The following is an 18,869-nucleotide window of genomic DNA, read 5'->3' as shown; positions in this document are numbered from 1 at the left end:
ACTATGTGCTAAAAATAATAGATCATTTTCCCTTTGTGTGGGAATGATGGATATCCCAAATCAGTAAGTCAACACTGGGCTCAGCCCATAGTAAATAACTGGTTGTTGCACTGCAGTGTTCTGCATACATTAATTATGGGTCAGGGCACCAACTTTAAGTCAGAATTAATGAAAGAGCTTTGTCATTCGCACAATCGTCAGTTAAAGATGATGCATCCAATGAGAGAATGGAACTAGTTCATCACACAATAGGGAAGATATTAAGCCATTATTAAGTAACCATCATAATTACTGGGATGACCTGTTGCCATATACTACCACATACAATTCTAAGATTAATGAAAGTATGGGTCTATCACCATCTGAGGTAGTATATGGCTGGAAAAGGCCATCATTATTCTTAACAGTCAGCCTAAGAAAGGGACAGATGGAGAATAGTACAAAATTTCACAAGAACTTTGTGGGAGGTAGAGAAGCAAGTACAAAAAGTTAATATAAAGGCCCTCAAACATCAGGAATGAATGGGACAATGAAATGTGAAGTTGCATGAAAACTGTTTAGGGCAATGGGTGCTGTTAATGAGCCTGAAGGGAAAGACAAATAAATTCTTCAATCACTATCAAGGTCCATGCCAATGATTGAAATCACCTCACCAGTGAACATAAAGCTACAACTTCCTACCCATACTATGATTGTCCATGTTGGATGCATTAGTCCCTTTCAGGGCATGCCAGGGCCTTTTTCTACCTTTACCAGTACTATTCCCAAAAAAGGGGCGAGGGGGTAGGAAGGGAAGGCAACACAGCAGATAGAGCAGACTGCACCTAGAAAATGTATGCAGGCATTATCTTACATGTTAAGATCTAGAGTTAATCCAGTGCAAGAGGAGGGGATGGTGTATTAGAAATTTTAATTACATTAGGTGCACTTCTGTGTCATGTACCATGGTGATGAGGATACAGGGAGGGAATGATGCAGAAATGTTGAAGAAGTTTTGTTTTTGTTTGTATATATTTTGTTTAACTTTGAGGTTGTAATTTGTGGATTAATTTCATTCTTGTAGTGTGTTAACGTTTATTTAGTGCAGTAATTTTGGAGAATGTTTTGTATTGCAGTACATACAGTGGTTTTGCTATGGTAATGCAAACTGTCACAGAGATGGGCAAGATAGAGTTGTTTCTAGGGGGACTGGTATGGAAGGATGCACACTGGACATCCTTGGAACATTAACATATTTCCAGAAGGCATGACCTCACTGGATGTGCTCAGCGTATTACCCAATTTATCACCACTTCCTATGAGCATGTAGAGCCAGCCTTAGGCATGTGCAAATGGTGCACACGCACAGAGTCCCTTGCTTCCTGGGAACCTGCACAAAACATTACAAGGTAATTTGAAAACTGTCACCCATAATTTTGTTATTACAAATAAATTGAAAAAATAAAGTAAAATGTTCCTGAAACAAATTTTAATCTAATGTAATTCAATTATGTACCCATTGTGACATGACTACGCACACTGGAGTATGTTTCATAAATTATGCCTGCATAGGTGTCGAGGGAACTGTGGGGTATCATACTGATGCACTATAGTAACATCTATTGTCAACATGTGACTTAGAGTTCACACGTAAGATAGGATGCATGCAATTCATTGTTTCTTGCCACCCCTTCATAACATTTCTACTCATTGTTGTGGCTAAAAATCAAGCATTACATTCTTCCATCAGCAAGTGTTTTTCTCAGAATAAGTAGTTTAAATGTACGGAATTTTCCAGTTCACGCTGTACCATGTGTTGTATGTGCACTCTGTGTGAAGATAAAGTGTTTTTGTCTGCCGGTGAAGTTCAAAGTGCCAACAGAGGAATGAACAGTTTTTGAATTCACAAAAAGGCACTTTCAAAAAATTTATTCAATCAACATCTTGAGACAGTGAGTGTAAGTGTGCTTAACAGATGATGGCATTTATACTAGCCTCTCATTAAGTGATGCTTTAGATACAAGCGAATGTGAAGCATTGGAGTGTGGATCACCTGCTATCACACATTCATGCAGGCCTAGTAGTAGGAATTCTGAAGTAATCACAAATTCGGGCCCAGGCACTCGGCTTAATGTGTTAACACACTCCATGATAAAAGAAATTGTACAGAAAAGCCCTACTAAAATTGTAAATTTTGAGCATCCCTTAAATGAGAACAGAAGAAAACTTTCAACTAATTTTTATGTAAGAGCTTTAACAAATGGAGAAAAAAGGGATCATAAATGGCTTGTGTATTCAAAATCTATTGAAAAAGATTTCTTCTTTTTGTTGTAAACTTTTTGAATTTTCTTCAAATAAGCTGTCAAGCAATGGACTCTGTGATTTGGTTCATTTAGGAAATTGGCTTCAAGGTATTAACAATCACTTAACCACATAAATTGCACAAAAAAATGGATGGAATGTGAGATATGTTGGAAACAAAAGAGTGGTATTGATCAAATTAACTTGAACTACTGGAAAACTAGAAGGAACATTGGCATTGGGTTCTAAAAAGAATTATACACACCATCAGGTACCTAGCACAACAAAATATGGCCTTAAGGGGAACCAGCGACGAGCTCTATCAAGAAAATGATGCTATTTTCTTGGTCTGATCAAAATGATAGAAGAATTTGACACTGTTTTGAAGGGATATTTAAGGCAGGTAAAAACTCAAGGAATTCATAACCCTTATCTTGGGAAAAAATTCAAAATGAACTCATATATCTGCTTGCCAACAATGTAAAAAACAGCATTGTTAATTTTGTAAAAGAAAATAAATATTTTTTGTTGTACTTGATTGTACTCCTTATACAAGCCACAATGAACAAATCACATTGATTGTTAGGTTTGTAAACTTATCGGAAAATGCAGTGACTGTACAAGAACACTTCCTTAACTTTCTGAACATCACTTCAACAAAAGGAGAAAGTTTGGCTGAAACCCTTTTGTCTAAACTAGATCAACTACGACTCAATATTCATGACTGCAGAGGCAAAAGTTACTATAATGGCAGAAATTTGAAAGGTTATAGAAGTGGTGTTCAAGCCAGAATCCTAAAGTTCAATCCAAAAGTGTTTTATATGCCTTGTGCTAGCCACAATCTTAATCTTGTGTTATCAGATGCAGAAAAATCTACAGCAAAAGCACTCACATTCTTTGGTGTAATTCAAAGAATATACATTGTCTTCAGTGCATACATTCAGAGATGGGAAATCTTATTGAACAGTGTCTCAGCTTTAACAGTGAAGAAGCTTTCAGAGACTCAATGGGAGAGTAGGGCAGAGAGTGTCAAAGCTATAAGATACCAGACAAGAGAAGTCAGAGATGCCCTTCTTGATGTGAGCAACAGCAGTGTTGAATCAAAAACAAAGAGCAAAGCACACTTGCTTGCTGTGAACAAATTAGAAAGCTTTGAGTTTACTGCATGCATTGTCATATGGTAGATGACCTTCTCTTTGCCATTAATGCAGTAAGCAAAGTGCTTCAATCAGAAAACATGGACATGGAAGTAGCAACTAAATCCCTTGAAAGTCTAGTGAAGTTCATTGAGAATTTCTGTGAAGAAGATTTTGTTAATGTGCAGATAACAATGAAAGGGATAGTTGAAAGTTTATAGATTGAACCAAAATTTTGAGAAATGAGAACTGGCAAGAAGGCAAAGCAATTCAGTTATGAACATGATGACATCGTTTGCAGAGCTCAACCTGCAGAAGACAAATACATCATCATTTTTCTCTATCCTGTCATTGACACATTGTTAAAATGTTTGAAAGAAAGGTTTCACCAACTGACTAAGTATTCCAAAATATTCGGCTTTTTGTTTTCTCCAAAAAGTTTAAAATACATACAGGATGAAGAACTTAAAATGCTATGTAAAAACCTTGGGAGCTAATTATAAACATAAACAGTGAATGTTCAAAAGACATTTTTGTATCAGACGTTTTGACAGAAATTAAAAGTGTTCAGAAAAATGGCAGCCGAGGACGTGAAAACTCCTATGCTAATATTGAAATACTTGACTGACACTGGAAACACATTTTGCAACATTTATACTGCCTACAGAATTTTGCTAATCATGCAAGTGACTGCCACCTCCACTGAAAGGAGCTTTTTAAGTTTAAAGTTTATCAAGAATAATCTCAGAAGCAGCATTTCGCAAGAACGCCTATCTTCTCTTACTGTGCTGTCAGTGGAACATGACATGGTTTTAAAATTGAATTTTGATGGCATTATTGATGAATTTGCTCATCAAAAAACAAGGAAAAGATGTTTTGTGTAAAGTGTGTAAAGCAGAAAACCCTTAGTGTTTATAACCTACATCTCATTTGATTTCTTATAAATATACAGCACAATCAAGTAATGAAAACATTTAAGTGTATAACCTGAACAACACTTGTGAACGTTATTTGATTTTGAATTTCATTAAACTGGAAGGATTCCCATAGCTAACTAAGTTAGTTCTATTATTAACATTTTACTAATTACCATGCTTATTAAGATTTCTTCTTCAATTAATTATTTTCCCATCACAACAGTAGGTCTGCTGTAGTAACAGTCTTTTGTTATATTGGTAGAATGCCAATGATGAAACTTAGAAATATTTTTAACATGACAAAGGTCTACAATCTATGGCAGAGGAGGGCAGGCAGGGGTGGATGCAGGAGAGCCCCATGCAGAAGTTTTGCACATGGCCCTGCACTGGCTAAGGCTTGCCTTGTGAGCAGGGATGTTTAAAGGGAACAGAATGTTTATAACTATGGGACAGTGGAATACTGCTGAATGGTACAAAGTGAGACATCTTGGGACTGACTTTTCAGATTCCAGCAACAATAACAGGTGTTACTGCATCTGCCCAAAAATCCTTCAGAAGTGCTACCTACTAGGAGCTTGACCTTCCTAATAACACCTTGGAACCTACCTTACTCACTTCTCTGGACAAGCTTACAGTCGCATAGTGAGGAACAGATATTCCAACATAGCCATGAGAAATCAGCACAGGACTGTGGTAATGGGAATTTCATCTTTGGGTATCACCATAATCATGGTCCTTGTTTGTGCAGCCTTTGTCCAAATATGGTGGAGAATTGCCCCCTTCCCAAACTGCCACTGTGGCGGCAGCACCGTCCAATGCACGAAGGGCTGAACTACGGCACTGCCGACACAAGTAGGGGCAGCTGTACCGTTACGCCGTATTTCGGCAATGGTGCGTGGCACACCGGACCGCACGGGGACAAAAGCAGATGGACAGTGCGAGCTAGTCGAAGCGACGCGACACACGTCTCTCAGTTCTCCCGCCGCGGACCACGTGCGTCGAGTCAACATGACTCCACCGTAAATGCGTACGTGCGGCCGTAAACGCAGTCGCCGTTCTGCAGTGTGCACCGTACTGTTACAGTGTCTTTCGCTCCTTCACGTATGTTATGCCCCCCCCCCCTCCCCCTGGTCGCGCCAGGAGCACAACATTCAGTGATGCGGCCTTTTGTCTAGCTCGGTCCACGCGGTCGCGCCTCGGCTCATCACTGGGGTGTACACCCTCTGGGATCGGTGATCGAGCCGTGCCACCAGTGCAACGCAGCTGTATGGATGGACATTAGCGACGAATGGTATTTGTCATTTATTGTAATGCTAGGAAGAATAAATGTGTCCTGTCCCGAAACTGCTTTAGTCGTTTTTTGTCACCAAGCCTCTCCCTTGAGCATAGTGCGTGGGCGCGGCGATAAAGCCGGTTCACTGCACGTGAGTGACTGTAAGCGGAGATACCACACGTTCCCGCTTCACCACTCCATCACAGACCAGTCAAGTGAGTCATCAGCAAAATTCAAGTAAACATGAGTGTACCACCTTCTGTACACCATGGTGCAAAGTATATAATGAACAACCACTGCAGAAATTGGAAATAAGCGTGTAGGGTAATGCAAATTGTCCCATCTTGTTTTAAGTGATTCGCAGGTTCAGCAGCCACCTGGGATTCAGTGGACTGAATCCTCTGAAGGGGGAGGAGTGTTGCAGTAACACCCCTCTGAGCGTACTTCACAACCCTTGACGAGGTGAGTAAGCTAGATGACTGTGAAATCCTATTGCTGGGGCCAGAATATTGCATGGTGCAAGATCCCAGTCTGCCACAGTGGTGAACTGAATTACCTCGTGCCATGGCCTGACACTATTCTGCCTAGGGCCCTTTGTGCCGAAAGGCGGGGGCCATACATAAATAACATGGTCAAATCCACTACAAATATTCACCATTCGTCCTAACAGTATCTTATCTTTGACTACTATATAGGCTGAAACATTCTTCACAGCAGCCAACAGTCAAATGTGGGCCAACTAGCTCCATCTACATGTAGCCTTTTCATATGCTATTTGGTGCTCCAAGTGTGCTGCTAGACCAGATGATTCTGCCACTTGAACTGAAGCCTCCAAGAGTGGGTCCCCTGCAGGATGATACTGTCCAGTATCTGGGAGTCTCCAAGGGATCTTATATTCAGGGCTTGCGCACCTGATCCCTGTCAGAGCTCCCAGCTGTCTCGTGCACTCTCGTCTGCTGCCAAAGAAACACCTGACATCAGTCCCCCCACCCCAACATAAAAATTTTCTTCCCAAGAAATCTTGATGTTGACATCCCAATGCATTGTGGCATAGCCAACTTGCCACAAGCTGAAGTCATGAGAAGTGACAATACTGCGAAGATGGCCTACTACCGATGCAGTGCTATATTCAGGGAAATACGAATTATGATCATTTCAACTTCAGTTGTTGTAAGATGAGCAACTTCTGGTAAAACTTTCATGTGTGTAAAGACAACTGATCTGTACATAAAGGCAAGTTTTCTTACTAAATTATTATTAGAGAAATGATATTAAAAGATAGTGTGATAATTTGAAGACACACAACCTCCAATTGAGAAAAATGTTGTGTTACAGTAAACATGTTGTTGTTGTGGTCTTCAGTCCTGAGACTGGTTTGATGCAGCTCTCCACGCTCCAGTAAACATATACACTCCTGGAAATTGAAATAAGAACACCGTGAATTCATTGTCCCAGGAAGGGGAAACTTTATTGACACATTCCTGGGGTCAGATACATCACATGATCACACTGACAGAAACACAGGCACATAGACACAGGCAACAGAGCATGCACAATGTCGGCACTAGTACAGTGTATATCCACCTTTCGCAGCAATGCAGGCTGCTATTCTCCCATGGAGACGATCGTAGAGATGCTGGATGTAGTCCTGTGGAACGGCTTGCCATGCCATTTCCACCTGGCGCCTCAGTTGGACCAGCGTTCGTGCTGGACGTGCAGACCGCGTGAGACGACGCTTCATCCAGTCCCAAACATGCTCAATGGGGGACAGATCCGGAGATCTTGCTGGCCAGGGTAGTTGACATACACCTTCTAGAGCACGTTGGGTGGCACGGGATACATGCGGACGTGCATTGTCCTGTTGGAACAGCAAGTTCCCTTGCCGGTCTAGGAATGGTAGAACGATGGGTTCGATGACGGTTTGGATGTACCGTGCACTATTCAGTGTCCCCTCGACGATCACCAGTGGTGTACGGCCAGTGTAGGAGATCGCTCCCCACACCATGATGCCGGGTGTTGGCCCTGTGTGCCTCGGTCGTATGCAGTCCTGATTGTGGCGCTCACCTGCACGGCGCCAAACACGCATACGACCATCATTGGCACCAAGGCAGAAGCGACTCTCATCGCTGAAGACGACACGTCTCCATTCGTCCCTCCATTCACGCCTGTCGCGACACCACTGGAGGCGGGCTGCACGATGTTGGGGCGTGAGCGGAAGACGGCCTAACGGTGTGCGGGACCGTAGCCCAGCTTCATGGAGACGGTTGCGAATGGTCCTCGCCGATACCCCAGGAGCAACAGTGTCCCTAATTTGCTGGGAAGTGGCGGTGCGGTCCCCTACGGCACTGCGTAGGATCCTACGGTCTTGGCGTGCATCCGTGCATCGCTGCGGTCCGGTCCCAGGTCGACGGGCACGTGCACCTTCCGCCGACCACTGGCGACAACATCGATGTACTGTGGAGACCTCACGCCCCACGTGTTGAGCAATTCGGCGGTACGTCCACCCGGCCTCCCGCATGCCCACTATACGCCCTCGCTCAAAGTCCGTCAACTGCACATACGGTTCACGTCCACGCTGTCGCGGCATGCTACCAGTGTTAAAGACTGCGATGGAGCTCCGTATGCCACAGCAAACTGGCTGACACTGACGGCGGCGGTGCACAAATGCTGCGCAGCTAGCGCCATTCGACGGCCAACACCGCGGTTCCTGGTGTGTCCGCTGTGCCGTGCGTGTGATCATTGCTTGTACAGCCCTCTCGCAGTGTCCGGAGCAAGTATGGTGGGTCTGACACACCGGTGTCAATGTGTTCTTTTTTCCATTTCCAGGAGTGTATTATTATTAATTACATAACATTTTTCAGACGCTTTGCAAGTAATGTTGTCCCAGAGAGAACATACAGTTGTTTTTACAGTGACAATAAGATTTACACCACGGTATTCAAGGTTCCAACAGATACAAACTTACACAGAGCAATTCTGAGGAAAAGCTGGATAATTTCCAAGAGACCCATGATCTGTGCAAAAACATTTTGAAGAAGAGGTCATTAATAACAATTACTTTGCAAGTAAACAAGCAGAGCTACCCAAGAACTCGACCAAAATTATATAAAAGTGTGATTCCATGTATTTTCCCACAACTACCATGTTATTTAAGAAAACCAAATAAATTTGACTTTGGGAAATATTCTAACATAAAATACTGAATCGACAGCAAGATCTTTGTAAGAGAAATTAAGAGTGGCTTGCAGAAAATGTGATAAAAAAGTTTACTCATTGTGTGACAATGTACATAAGATTTTACGAAGTGATAAGTTATACCATAATGTAATCAAAATTCGTTATTTTTGTGTAGGCTATAGTCCAGTCAATCAAAAGAGAATCATGGGAAAAATCTGTATAGTTACAAACTTTTGTACAGTGGTAGGGGAAGGGGGGTGTAATGAATAACATACTAAAAATCCTGACCAATGGGGTTTGAGCATTGGGGTCGGGAGGTGTTTAAAGGACATTGTTTTATGTTTTTTCTTGACTACTTCAAAAACTTTGGCTTCTAGCAAAAATGTTTCTCAGTAAAAAATAAACTACATTAAATTTTGTTATGAATAAGTTCTGTGGCTCTGTAAACTTTTCCAGCTTATAACTTGATGATTTTCATATCAGGTCTCCAGCTGGAACATAACATCATCTTGTTACAATATTTCAGTAGTCCACCTGGATACCATCTTCTGGTAAGTGAGCTGCCGCACTAACTTGCCGAAACTGAAATGAAATTGCAGTGGTGGCTCCTTTATCCACCACCCGCAGGCCTACTGTGTGTGTGTGTATAACATTTTATGTCCTTCAGTAATACAATGTTCCCAAACCACAGATTTTTACGGCTGAAATAAATGGATGTGGTGGCGGTGCTCGATGGTTGGCTCCTGGACTGCATGAGTCATTTGTCCAAATAGGCTTTCCCGTAGTGGCAGGGAATTTTGTAGACACTGGGCTTCCTCAAACCCAAATCGTCCTTCACTGAGCCAAACAGCGTTCTTGTCTTAGCTGGCAGATGGAATACATTTTTAATATCAGATCTCTTTAAAATTCTTCCTATTTTAGAAGATATGCTTCCCGCGAAAGGTAGGAATGACATCAATTTTCTTGTATCTTCTATTGGTTCCCATGAAGGTCCAATCTATAGAGCATAATGGATCTGATTGTCAGTATAGCCATTCTGCTTGAACACTGCTTTTAGATGAACCAGTTCTTGTGTCAAACTATCTGTCTATGAGACAGCATAAGCTCTTTTTGCCAATGTATGTAGGATCCCTTTGTGTTGGTATGATGGATGACAATTTGATGCATGAAGATATCGGTCCATATGGGTGGGCTTATTATGAAAACTGTGTCGTAATGTTCCATCATCCCTCCTGTAGACTAAGACATCTAAAAAGAAAGTTTCACATCCTTTTCAATTTCCGTTAGGACCCTAATATTTAATATTGAGATGCAGACAATTAAAATGATATAGGAAAAGATACAGAGCATCCCTCCCATCTGGCCACATATCGTCGACATATCTCCAAAAACAAGTTGATTTAAAGGTATGTGGAGTCCATTATCCATCATACTCGCCAATGTTTTTACGGAAGATATTGAGGATCGGCACTGAAGACCATCTCCTTAAAACCAACTACATGTGATCTCTTCAACCAACACCAATGTGACTGTTTCATCTTGCACACTCATAAATTAATATAAAGGGTGAAGCGAAATTCGTGCGCTCGGGCTTCGCAGTGCGACACCTCTCATGCTAGTGATAAAAAAATGTCTCTCCCAAAATTTTGTCTGGCAAGTACATCCCGCAGAGAAAGGATGTTAAAGAGTGACAATCTGGCAACGCTGTAACCCCATGTATGGTGACAACCTCTGTCAGCATATAATGGTTGTACTGTGCAGTTGGTGCAGTGTATAAAACATTGGGTTAGCATGCAGGACATATGTACTCCAGGTGGTCCGGTATCTGGCATCTTAATCGTCAACAGTGATTGCAGTGGGTCCTCTAGAAAACATTTGCACTTACATATTTTATTGTAAAAACGGAAGACTGGTCAGCTTTGGAAGAAGCCCTTTCCACATCGTGGGCATGAATTTATTCACACCACTTCATCTACTAGATGTGAAACCTGTTTTCTTTGTACCTTCCTCCAATGGTCCAATAGATTAGTACCAACTATTTTTCTTGCTTCGTTCAGGTCTATTACAATTCATTAGGGCCTTACGTTACAAATAGGAATAGCAACGTGCTTTGTGAATAATGTCCAAACTCGGTTACTATTTGTATGTGTTATCACCACAGTCCCACTAATTATGCCTTTCAACATTGAGTCTGGTAACCGAATGCTGTTTAGTATCTAAATACATTATTATTATTATTATTATTATTCTATTGATAGGATTGTGGAAACATCACATGTAATATCGTTAGGCAAACAATGTAATTTGACACCAAACATTACACAATTAGCAGTATCAGGATTAATCATGCAGAACAATATCTGTCAGAAGGGTAATGTGCATTAGGTGGAACAGCGCACAGGACTCACAGTGTGTTTATACTGTATACGCTTTCCAACAGACAGGGACTAGTTGCGAGCGGAGTAATGCGCCCGTGACAGACTCCAATGTACATGCGTACAAGTATTGAATTTCTTCATTGCAAATCTCTAAATCAGCGTGGCAAACATATGGAATAGACAAACGATGTATATGTGGATACGCTTCTGGTCCTTTGTGCATCTGATAACCGGGATGGTGTTGCTGCTCGTGAATATGCTGCTAGATATCCTTGTCCATACCATCCAGAGATAATGTGTTTTGTCATCTGGAGCTGTGCCTTCGGGAGTCAGGATGTCTCCTTCCACCATCGCGTGACAGAGGTCGTCCATGGACTCACTGTACCCCAGCAACTCAGGAAGCTATTCTGGAGGTCATACACCAAGAACCTCAGCAAAGTACATATAGCGTAGCAAGGCAGCTGCTTGTCTTGCAAAGCACATCATTAACATGCTGCACAAGCATGGGCTGCACCCTTATATCATGCTTTCACGCAACACCTGCATTCTGCACATCACTGTCAGAGAATGCAATTCTGTTCATGGTTCCAACAATAGGAAGCCAACAATGGGTTTGTGAACACCATAATTTGGTTATATGAACCAGCATTCACTCGTGAGGGTGTCTTCAATATGCACAATGCCCAACATTGGTGTGAGGTTAACCCACACATCACCCACGACCGAAGATACCTAGTTCGCTTTAGTATCAACGTTTGGGCCGGAATATTGGGCGACAGGTGGTTGGGCCCTACGTGTTGCCTGACTGGTTGACTGAACGAAGGTATCATGTATTCCTCTCGAACTATCTGCCTGATGTGCATGAAGATTTTCCACTACATGTTCGGCAGGGGATATGGTTCCAACATGATGGTGCACCTCCACACTCTGGAATTAATGTGCAACAGTATTTGGACAGAACATTTCCAGGGAAATGGCTCGGACGTGGAGGTCCAGTTGTATGGCCACGGCTTTCACCTGATCTAAATCCCCTGGATTTCTTCCTGTGTGGACGCCTGAAACAGCACATGTACTCTACTCCGCACACGAATGTGGAAGAATTGGTAGCGCATGTTCATGCTGCTCTTGTTACTGTGGATGCACCTTTGGTGGAAGGGGCCAGAGCTGTATGATCCGGCGAGTTGCGCAATGTTTGGACGTGGAGGGAGGTCGCTGTGAGCATCTGTTGTTCTGAGGACAAAGTATTCTGTTTTGAAGGCCATTAATACGGACATTATTATTGTCACTCGTTGCTAATGTACGACGTCTGAACGCTCATATTACATGTCGTATAAATGACAAGTAGATGTTGTGTTATTGTACTGTGCTGTCATCTTTAGCATTTCGAAACTGATATTGTTTTTGCAGTTACTCTGCCCTATTCTACCCAGGTGTCGACTGACGCGAACGCAAGACAGCTTTCCAGTGGTTGCCCTAAAGATGTCCAACTCACTGCCTCAAGAAGTGCAATCCCTGCCGCTAGTAACATTCAGGAGAGTAGCACAGGACCTGAAAGAACGCCCATTGTACTCCATTGGTGAATTCTTTAATAGTGACCAAAGTGAAAGGACAAACAAATATTGTTTCTATTAAGTAGAAATGTCGTAATTTTGTGAATATTTTTTAAAAATGTATATATGTGATTAATCTTGACGTAGTCTGTCCAGTCATGACTGGTAAACGACACAGATCTAGTAATAAAGTAATAATAAATAAAGTATGACAGGTCGTTTGTTTAAACTGTCTATTTCTTATTTGTCTAACCACGTGTTTGTTATGTTTAGCATTAAAAATGTTGTAAATTTAGGATACGCGTGACCTAAGAAATGGTGTATCTTAAAGAATAAAGTGTCAGAATGAAATTAGCAAATAAAAAAAATGCTCCCCAACCCAGGATCACACCCTCGACCTCCTGCATGCTAACCCAAAACTCTACACACTATATTGTTTTGTAATATTTGGGCGTTCCGAGTCGATTATTTTATCGATATCGGTAACTACATCCCATATGATCGATTGCTTAAAACACCTGTGTCTCTCGGATGTCAAACCCTTTTTTTATGTTCATGCAAGTGGGGAATGGGGACAGAATTTGTGGCACGCAGGCAAAACTGTTCTCGAAAGAATGTGCTGTTGTTCACCCCAGAGCGCCGCGAACAGTTTTTTGTACTTTTACAAATCATAGCACCGTCGTATCCACATTAGCAACTATATAGGTATCCGGTATGCCCTCAAAAGGCGAAAAGGAATCGTCTGCTACAGGAGCAGAACAGGTTGCTGTTGGAAAGGTTATTCATCTAACAATTTTATTATTTTCATCGACTAACAAAACTATTCCGACAGCAATTTTTGCTTCTACCTTTGGAACCTAGATGTAGCAATTTACAGAGCATGATTTGGTAGTGATCGGAGGCAACTGTTCACTCGTATTAAATTGTTAAGGGATGACCTATGCTTTAAAGAGACCAAGGCAGCATTGTGTTGAGGTGAAAGACGACAGTACAGAGGTTCATGAATCCACAAACCATTTCCGTGAAACACCAGTATACACCAATTTATAAACCAATATAAAATACTGCGGTCTAGGAACATTCGTAAATCTTGGTAAGGAAGAAGGGAGTAACTGCTACGATTGTACAACAGTAACTTATTGGATTTGCGTTAAATCCTATAGTTAGATGTGTTTGATTGAATATTATCTTTAAAATAGTGTTTTATTATAGAATGAAACATTTTCATTGAAATAATCTAAGAAGTTCTCCGAGTGTGTGAGTTAAAGGAAAATTGAAACGAAAAAAAAAATCCCATCGTATGTACCCAGTTATGTAAAGATTTTGGGGAAATTGGACCAAGCCAGTCTATACTACATACAAGATTTATTAGTCCGATTTGAATCATCATTTCCTTTCTATGGTCATTAAAACACACTTACATAAGTTTTTCCATTGTCGATTGAGAGGAGGTGCATTATGTTTGCAACAATGAAACACAGGCAGCTGGGGGTTGTAAAACATTGATGATGTGAGGTGGCAGCTTCTTGACAGTAACATTGTGTTTGGAGCTATCTGGATCAATTTACTTGAAATGTAGGTTGCATGTCCATCATAAATTAACAATACTCGCCTCAGTGAGCCAATATCCATTAAAGAGATATCTTTGAACCAGTTTAAAAATAGCGTGGTCTTTATCTGCTTCGTTCATTTGCTGACATTGTAGTCTGTGTAGGCATATTGCTGTTGAGCCAGGTTTGCATTACATACTTCCCTTCAAATGCAAAATTCATTGGCATCTTCTGACAAACAACAAAAGACTAATGCATTTATCACCCAGAATAACTGGTCTTACATTTGATTTTGATACGAACAGCTCTAGTTTCAGCAAGCTCATGAAAAACTGAGGCTTCACCACAGTTATACATGTGTCTTGGCTTTCCCCATAGACTTAGTTCTGTTACAGTGGCAGTGAGCTTTTAGGAAAACTATAAATTATGGTATCTTTGGGTTGACCCGATGGGAATGATAATGTCCAATATCTTTAAGTTCCTGTATAGAAAATAAATGCTTTTTTTTTTCTAAATGAGAAAAACAAATTGCATCCATTTACCATTTTTGAATCCAAACTCTTTGTTTATCATATTTTGGGAGGAGTTAGTGCGAACCAAATCAGGAAAAAAAGTCTAATAAATGCGAGCTTTAAAATGTGTACCTTATGAGCTATGAGCACTTGTTCAGTAGAAGAGATGTGTTCTCAGTACCTCTACCAAAGTTCATTATTGTACTGTAAAATATTGCCACAATGTGTTTCGCATAAATATCTGTATACAATTACTATACTTTGGTATACATCCATTTTAGACAATTATTGGGCCAGTATTTACGTAATAGTATACATGGCTAATTTGTCACAGCCGATCACATTGAAGTCGCACTGCAGATTGACTATGGAGGCACATATTCAATACTTGAAAAATCTGAGTGCATATTCTCAACATTTCATGAAAAGAAAATTGAACATGCTAACATTGCTTGATTTTGTGCTTTGATGATGTAATGGAATAACATTTTGTGGTAGCTCAGTCCAGGTAGAAAATTTATATTTTGCCTACAAATGAAAAATTTGTGAATCACCAAGGTCACACACACTATTAAATCCTGTACCTCATGTAGGCCTCCTGTATTTAAAAGCTGGGACTTCTTAGACTGACATGACAAATATTTAGTCGCTTTTGTTATAGTGACAACATGAACTTGTTTACAAAGAATAAACAGCTGCTACTAAGAGAAAAAAACTGTTGTGCTATGGACACATTCTTATGTAGTGCTCAGAAATTTATAATGGTAATTCTGATATGTCCATAGACAGGAATCCTTTAGGATGTAAAACATATCAGAAAAAAACAAGAATATACAATAAATATTTACAAGGAAAAACAAATATGCTAATGTACCTTCTATAGATCCCAAGTCAAATGGTTCTCAAGGATGTGAAATAAATGAAAACAAGAAAAAAAAAAAAAAAAAAAAAAAAGAAAAATAGACTCGAAGGAAGTTAGGTTGAAAAACAGCTAAGTTTGAACTGCATTATTTCCCATTAGTAGTACCTTAAATCCGTAACTGTATTTCACCAATTTAATTCACTGACAAAAATGGAAATTAAAATGCCCTGTTTATGCATGCATGATGTAGATGTAGGCAATTGTTATTAGTTTGGCTGACTGAAGTATTTCAGTATAGTGAAATACTCTTCATTAGAGATTAGGTCATTTGATTGTATTGTGGTAGTTGTTACCAAATTGAGAAGCTGAAATAATGGATCATGTAAGGAGCATTCAGACATTTTTACCTGATTTGTATTTCCTTGATTTTCCTAAACCTTTCAGTCAAATGATAGGACGGTTCTAAGTGATATTCCATGTCTGGCATCTTACTCATTCTTTACTCATTATCAGTTGTTGTACAATGAAGTTAATTATTATGCTGGATGTTTACTATGATTGTCAGTTTCAACCTTTTATAGTTCAGTATAGGATACCTCACAAAACTGACTAATTTCTCATTGTCAAGGCACAAGCAAACATATTCAGAGGCCTGAAGAATAGGTCTTGTTCTGGCAGTGAATGGTGTGTTTAGTAGTGTAAGAAGGTATTAAATTTTTATTATTACATACAAGGGGTTGACAAAAATATGGAAACACTACAAACGTAACACATTACCATGCTTCATATCGTGTATGAAAACTGTTGTTATTAAAAACAGTTTTCAATCATTTCACAGTGAATAAATTCAGGTCCTATATGGCTTTCAAGGGAATCTTATAACATTCTCCCTGCAAAATAATGTCAATTCCAGGGAACTGTGATGGATGTGGGATGCAGGCAGAGCCCGAAATTTGCAGCATCGTTCCCAGGGTCCTTTGGTTTGGAGCCGAGTGGAGGCTCTCAACCAAAGGCTTCATTGACTCTGTGATCATCTTGGCTGCAGGTTTCTAAACCTGCATTATCATGTGGGGATTTGTAGGACTCCCCTTGATAGGGCTGATAGGTTGGGGGTGCGCTATGCAAAGGAAGTAGCTACTCGGCTAGAGAGTACTTGTGGAGTGCACATGAGGGTTATTTATGCTAGGCAGTAATTTATTGGGCTCCGATGAACACGTGGCAGTCGATATGCAGCAGGGGAACTGAAATGAGGTTTAGAATAAAGACACATCAACTGTTGCAATTTTATCAGTGAACTGTTGGAGTACTCGTAATAATGTTCCCGAATTTGCTGCCCTCCAGGGAATCTCTCACAATCAAATTATTCTTGGGACTGAGAGCTGGCTGGCATCCAAAGTGGAAAGCTCTGAGATACTTAGTGAGTCTTGGAATGTATGTGGGAAACACAGATTAGAGGTCACAGGAAGGGAAGTGTTCATTGCAAATGACAAAAATATTCTGTCTATTGAGGTCGAAGTTGAGTGTGACAGTGAAGTCATATGGTTATGTATAACATGGGCTTGTGAAATCTGGGTAATTGTTGGATGTTTCTACTGGCCACCTGATTCTGCTGTGACAGTTGTAGAGTCATTCAAAGAAAGTCTAGGCGCTTCAGTCTGGAACCGCGTGACCGCTGCGGTCGCAGGTTCGAATCCTGCCTCGGGCATGGATGTGTGTGATGTCCTTAGGTTAGTTAGGTTTAAGTAGTTCTAAGTTCTAGGGGACTGATGACCACAGATGTTAAGTCCCATAGTGCTCAGAGCCATTTGACCCATTTAAAAGAAGGTCTACGGTCAATAGCACGTAAATACCCAGGTCATGCAATACTGGTTGGAGGCGACTTTAACCTGCCGAATATAGACTGGGATGTCTATTAACGTCTCACTTAGACAGTGAATTGCCATCACTTAGTTCCAGTAATATGGATGTAGATGAATTATGGGCAAAGTTTAAGGAGATTGTGAATCATGGTCTGGAGAGTTATGTGCCCAGTAAGTGGATAAAGGATGGAAAAGACCTATCATGGTTTAATAACGAAATTCAGAAGATGCTGAGGAAGCAGAGGCTGTTGCACTCTGGATCTGAAAGGGAATGTATAAATGGCGTCAAGCAAAAGGTAGTAGATATTCACGCGTCTGTGAAAAATGCTATGCACGAAGCATACAACAACTACCGCTGTCACACCTTAGCAAAAGATCTGGGAGAGAACCCGAGAAAATTCTGGTGATATGTAAAATCACTAAGCAGGTCTAAGGGTTCCATCAGTCCCTTGTTGACCAGTGTGGTGTGGCAGCTGGAGATAGCAAAACGAAAGCTGAAATTTTAAATGTCACATTGAAGAAATCGTTCACTCAGGAGAGTCGTACAGACATACCATCATTTGACCATTGGACAGACTCCCTTAAGGGTGACATAGTAATAATCATAACTCACACAGAAAAACAATTTAAAGATTTGAAAGCAAATAAATGATTAGGTCCGGATGGAATGTCAGTTTGATTTTACAAACAGCACTCTACGGCATTTGCCCCTTATCTACTTTGTATTTATCATGAACCTCTTGCCCAGCACATACCACCTACTGACTGGAAACAAGCGTAGGTGACTCCAGTATATAAGAAACATAAAAGAATGGACCCACAAAATTACAGACCAATATTCCTAACTTCTGTTTGCTGCAGAATCCTTGAACGTATTTTCAGCTCAAATATAATATACTTTCTTGAGACTGAGAAGCTTATGTGCACAAATCAGCATGGTTTTAGAAAACGTCGCTCTTGTGAAACAGCTGGCCCTTGTCTCACATGATATACTAAGAAGTATGGATGAAGGGCAACAGACAGATTCCATATTTCTAGATTTCCAGAAAGCACTTGACACAGTGCCCCATTGCAGGCTGTTAATGAAGGTACAATCTTACAGAATAAGTTTACTGATATGTGAGTGGCTTGAAGACTTCTTAAATAATAGAACCTGGTATGTTGTCCTTGGTGATGAGTGTTTATTAGAGAGAATGGTATCATCAGGAGTGCCCCAGGGAAGTGTGATAGGACCGCTGTTGTTCTCTTTATACACAAATGATTTGGCTGACAGGATGGGCAGCAATCTGCGGTTGTTTGCTGATGAAGCTGTGTTGTACGGTAAGGTGTCCAAGTTGAGAGACTGCAGGAAGATACAAGACGAATGTGGCAAGTT

The 18,869-nt window shown here is 40.8% G+C and overlaps 1 protein-coding gene across 4 annotated transcripts in view; it reads left to right on the top strand.

The window, feature by feature from the left end:
• Positions 1 to 13,239: 13,239 nt before the first annotated feature.
• LOC126259977 (probable tubulin polyglutamylase ttll-15) overlaps positions 13,240 to 18,869 on the top strand; it is a 67,796-nt gene continuing 62,166 nt past the window's right edge. For 3 of the 4 annotated variants that reach the window (XM_049957104.1, XM_049957106.1, XM_049957103.1), the window contains exon 1: positions 13,240 to 13,488. In XM_049957104.1, coding sequence (XP_049813061.1) covers positions 13,426 to 13,488 — 63 coding nt within the window. In that variant the 5' untranslated portion in view covers positions 13,240 to 13,425. The remainder of the gene's footprint in view (positions 13,489 to 18,869) is intronic. The other variant, XM_049957105.1, reaches the window with a different exon arrangement.

Source organism: Schistocerca nitens, chromosome 5 (assembly GCF_023898315.1).
Source record: "Schistocerca nitens isolate TAMUIC-IGC-003100 chromosome 5, iqSchNite1.1, whole genome shotgun sequence".
NCBI lineage: Eukaryota > Metazoa > Arthropoda > Insecta > Orthoptera > Acrididae > Schistocerca > Schistocerca nitens.
Note: the sequence above shows the minus strand (reverse complement) of the source record. Positions and strands in the feature narration are given on the sequence as shown.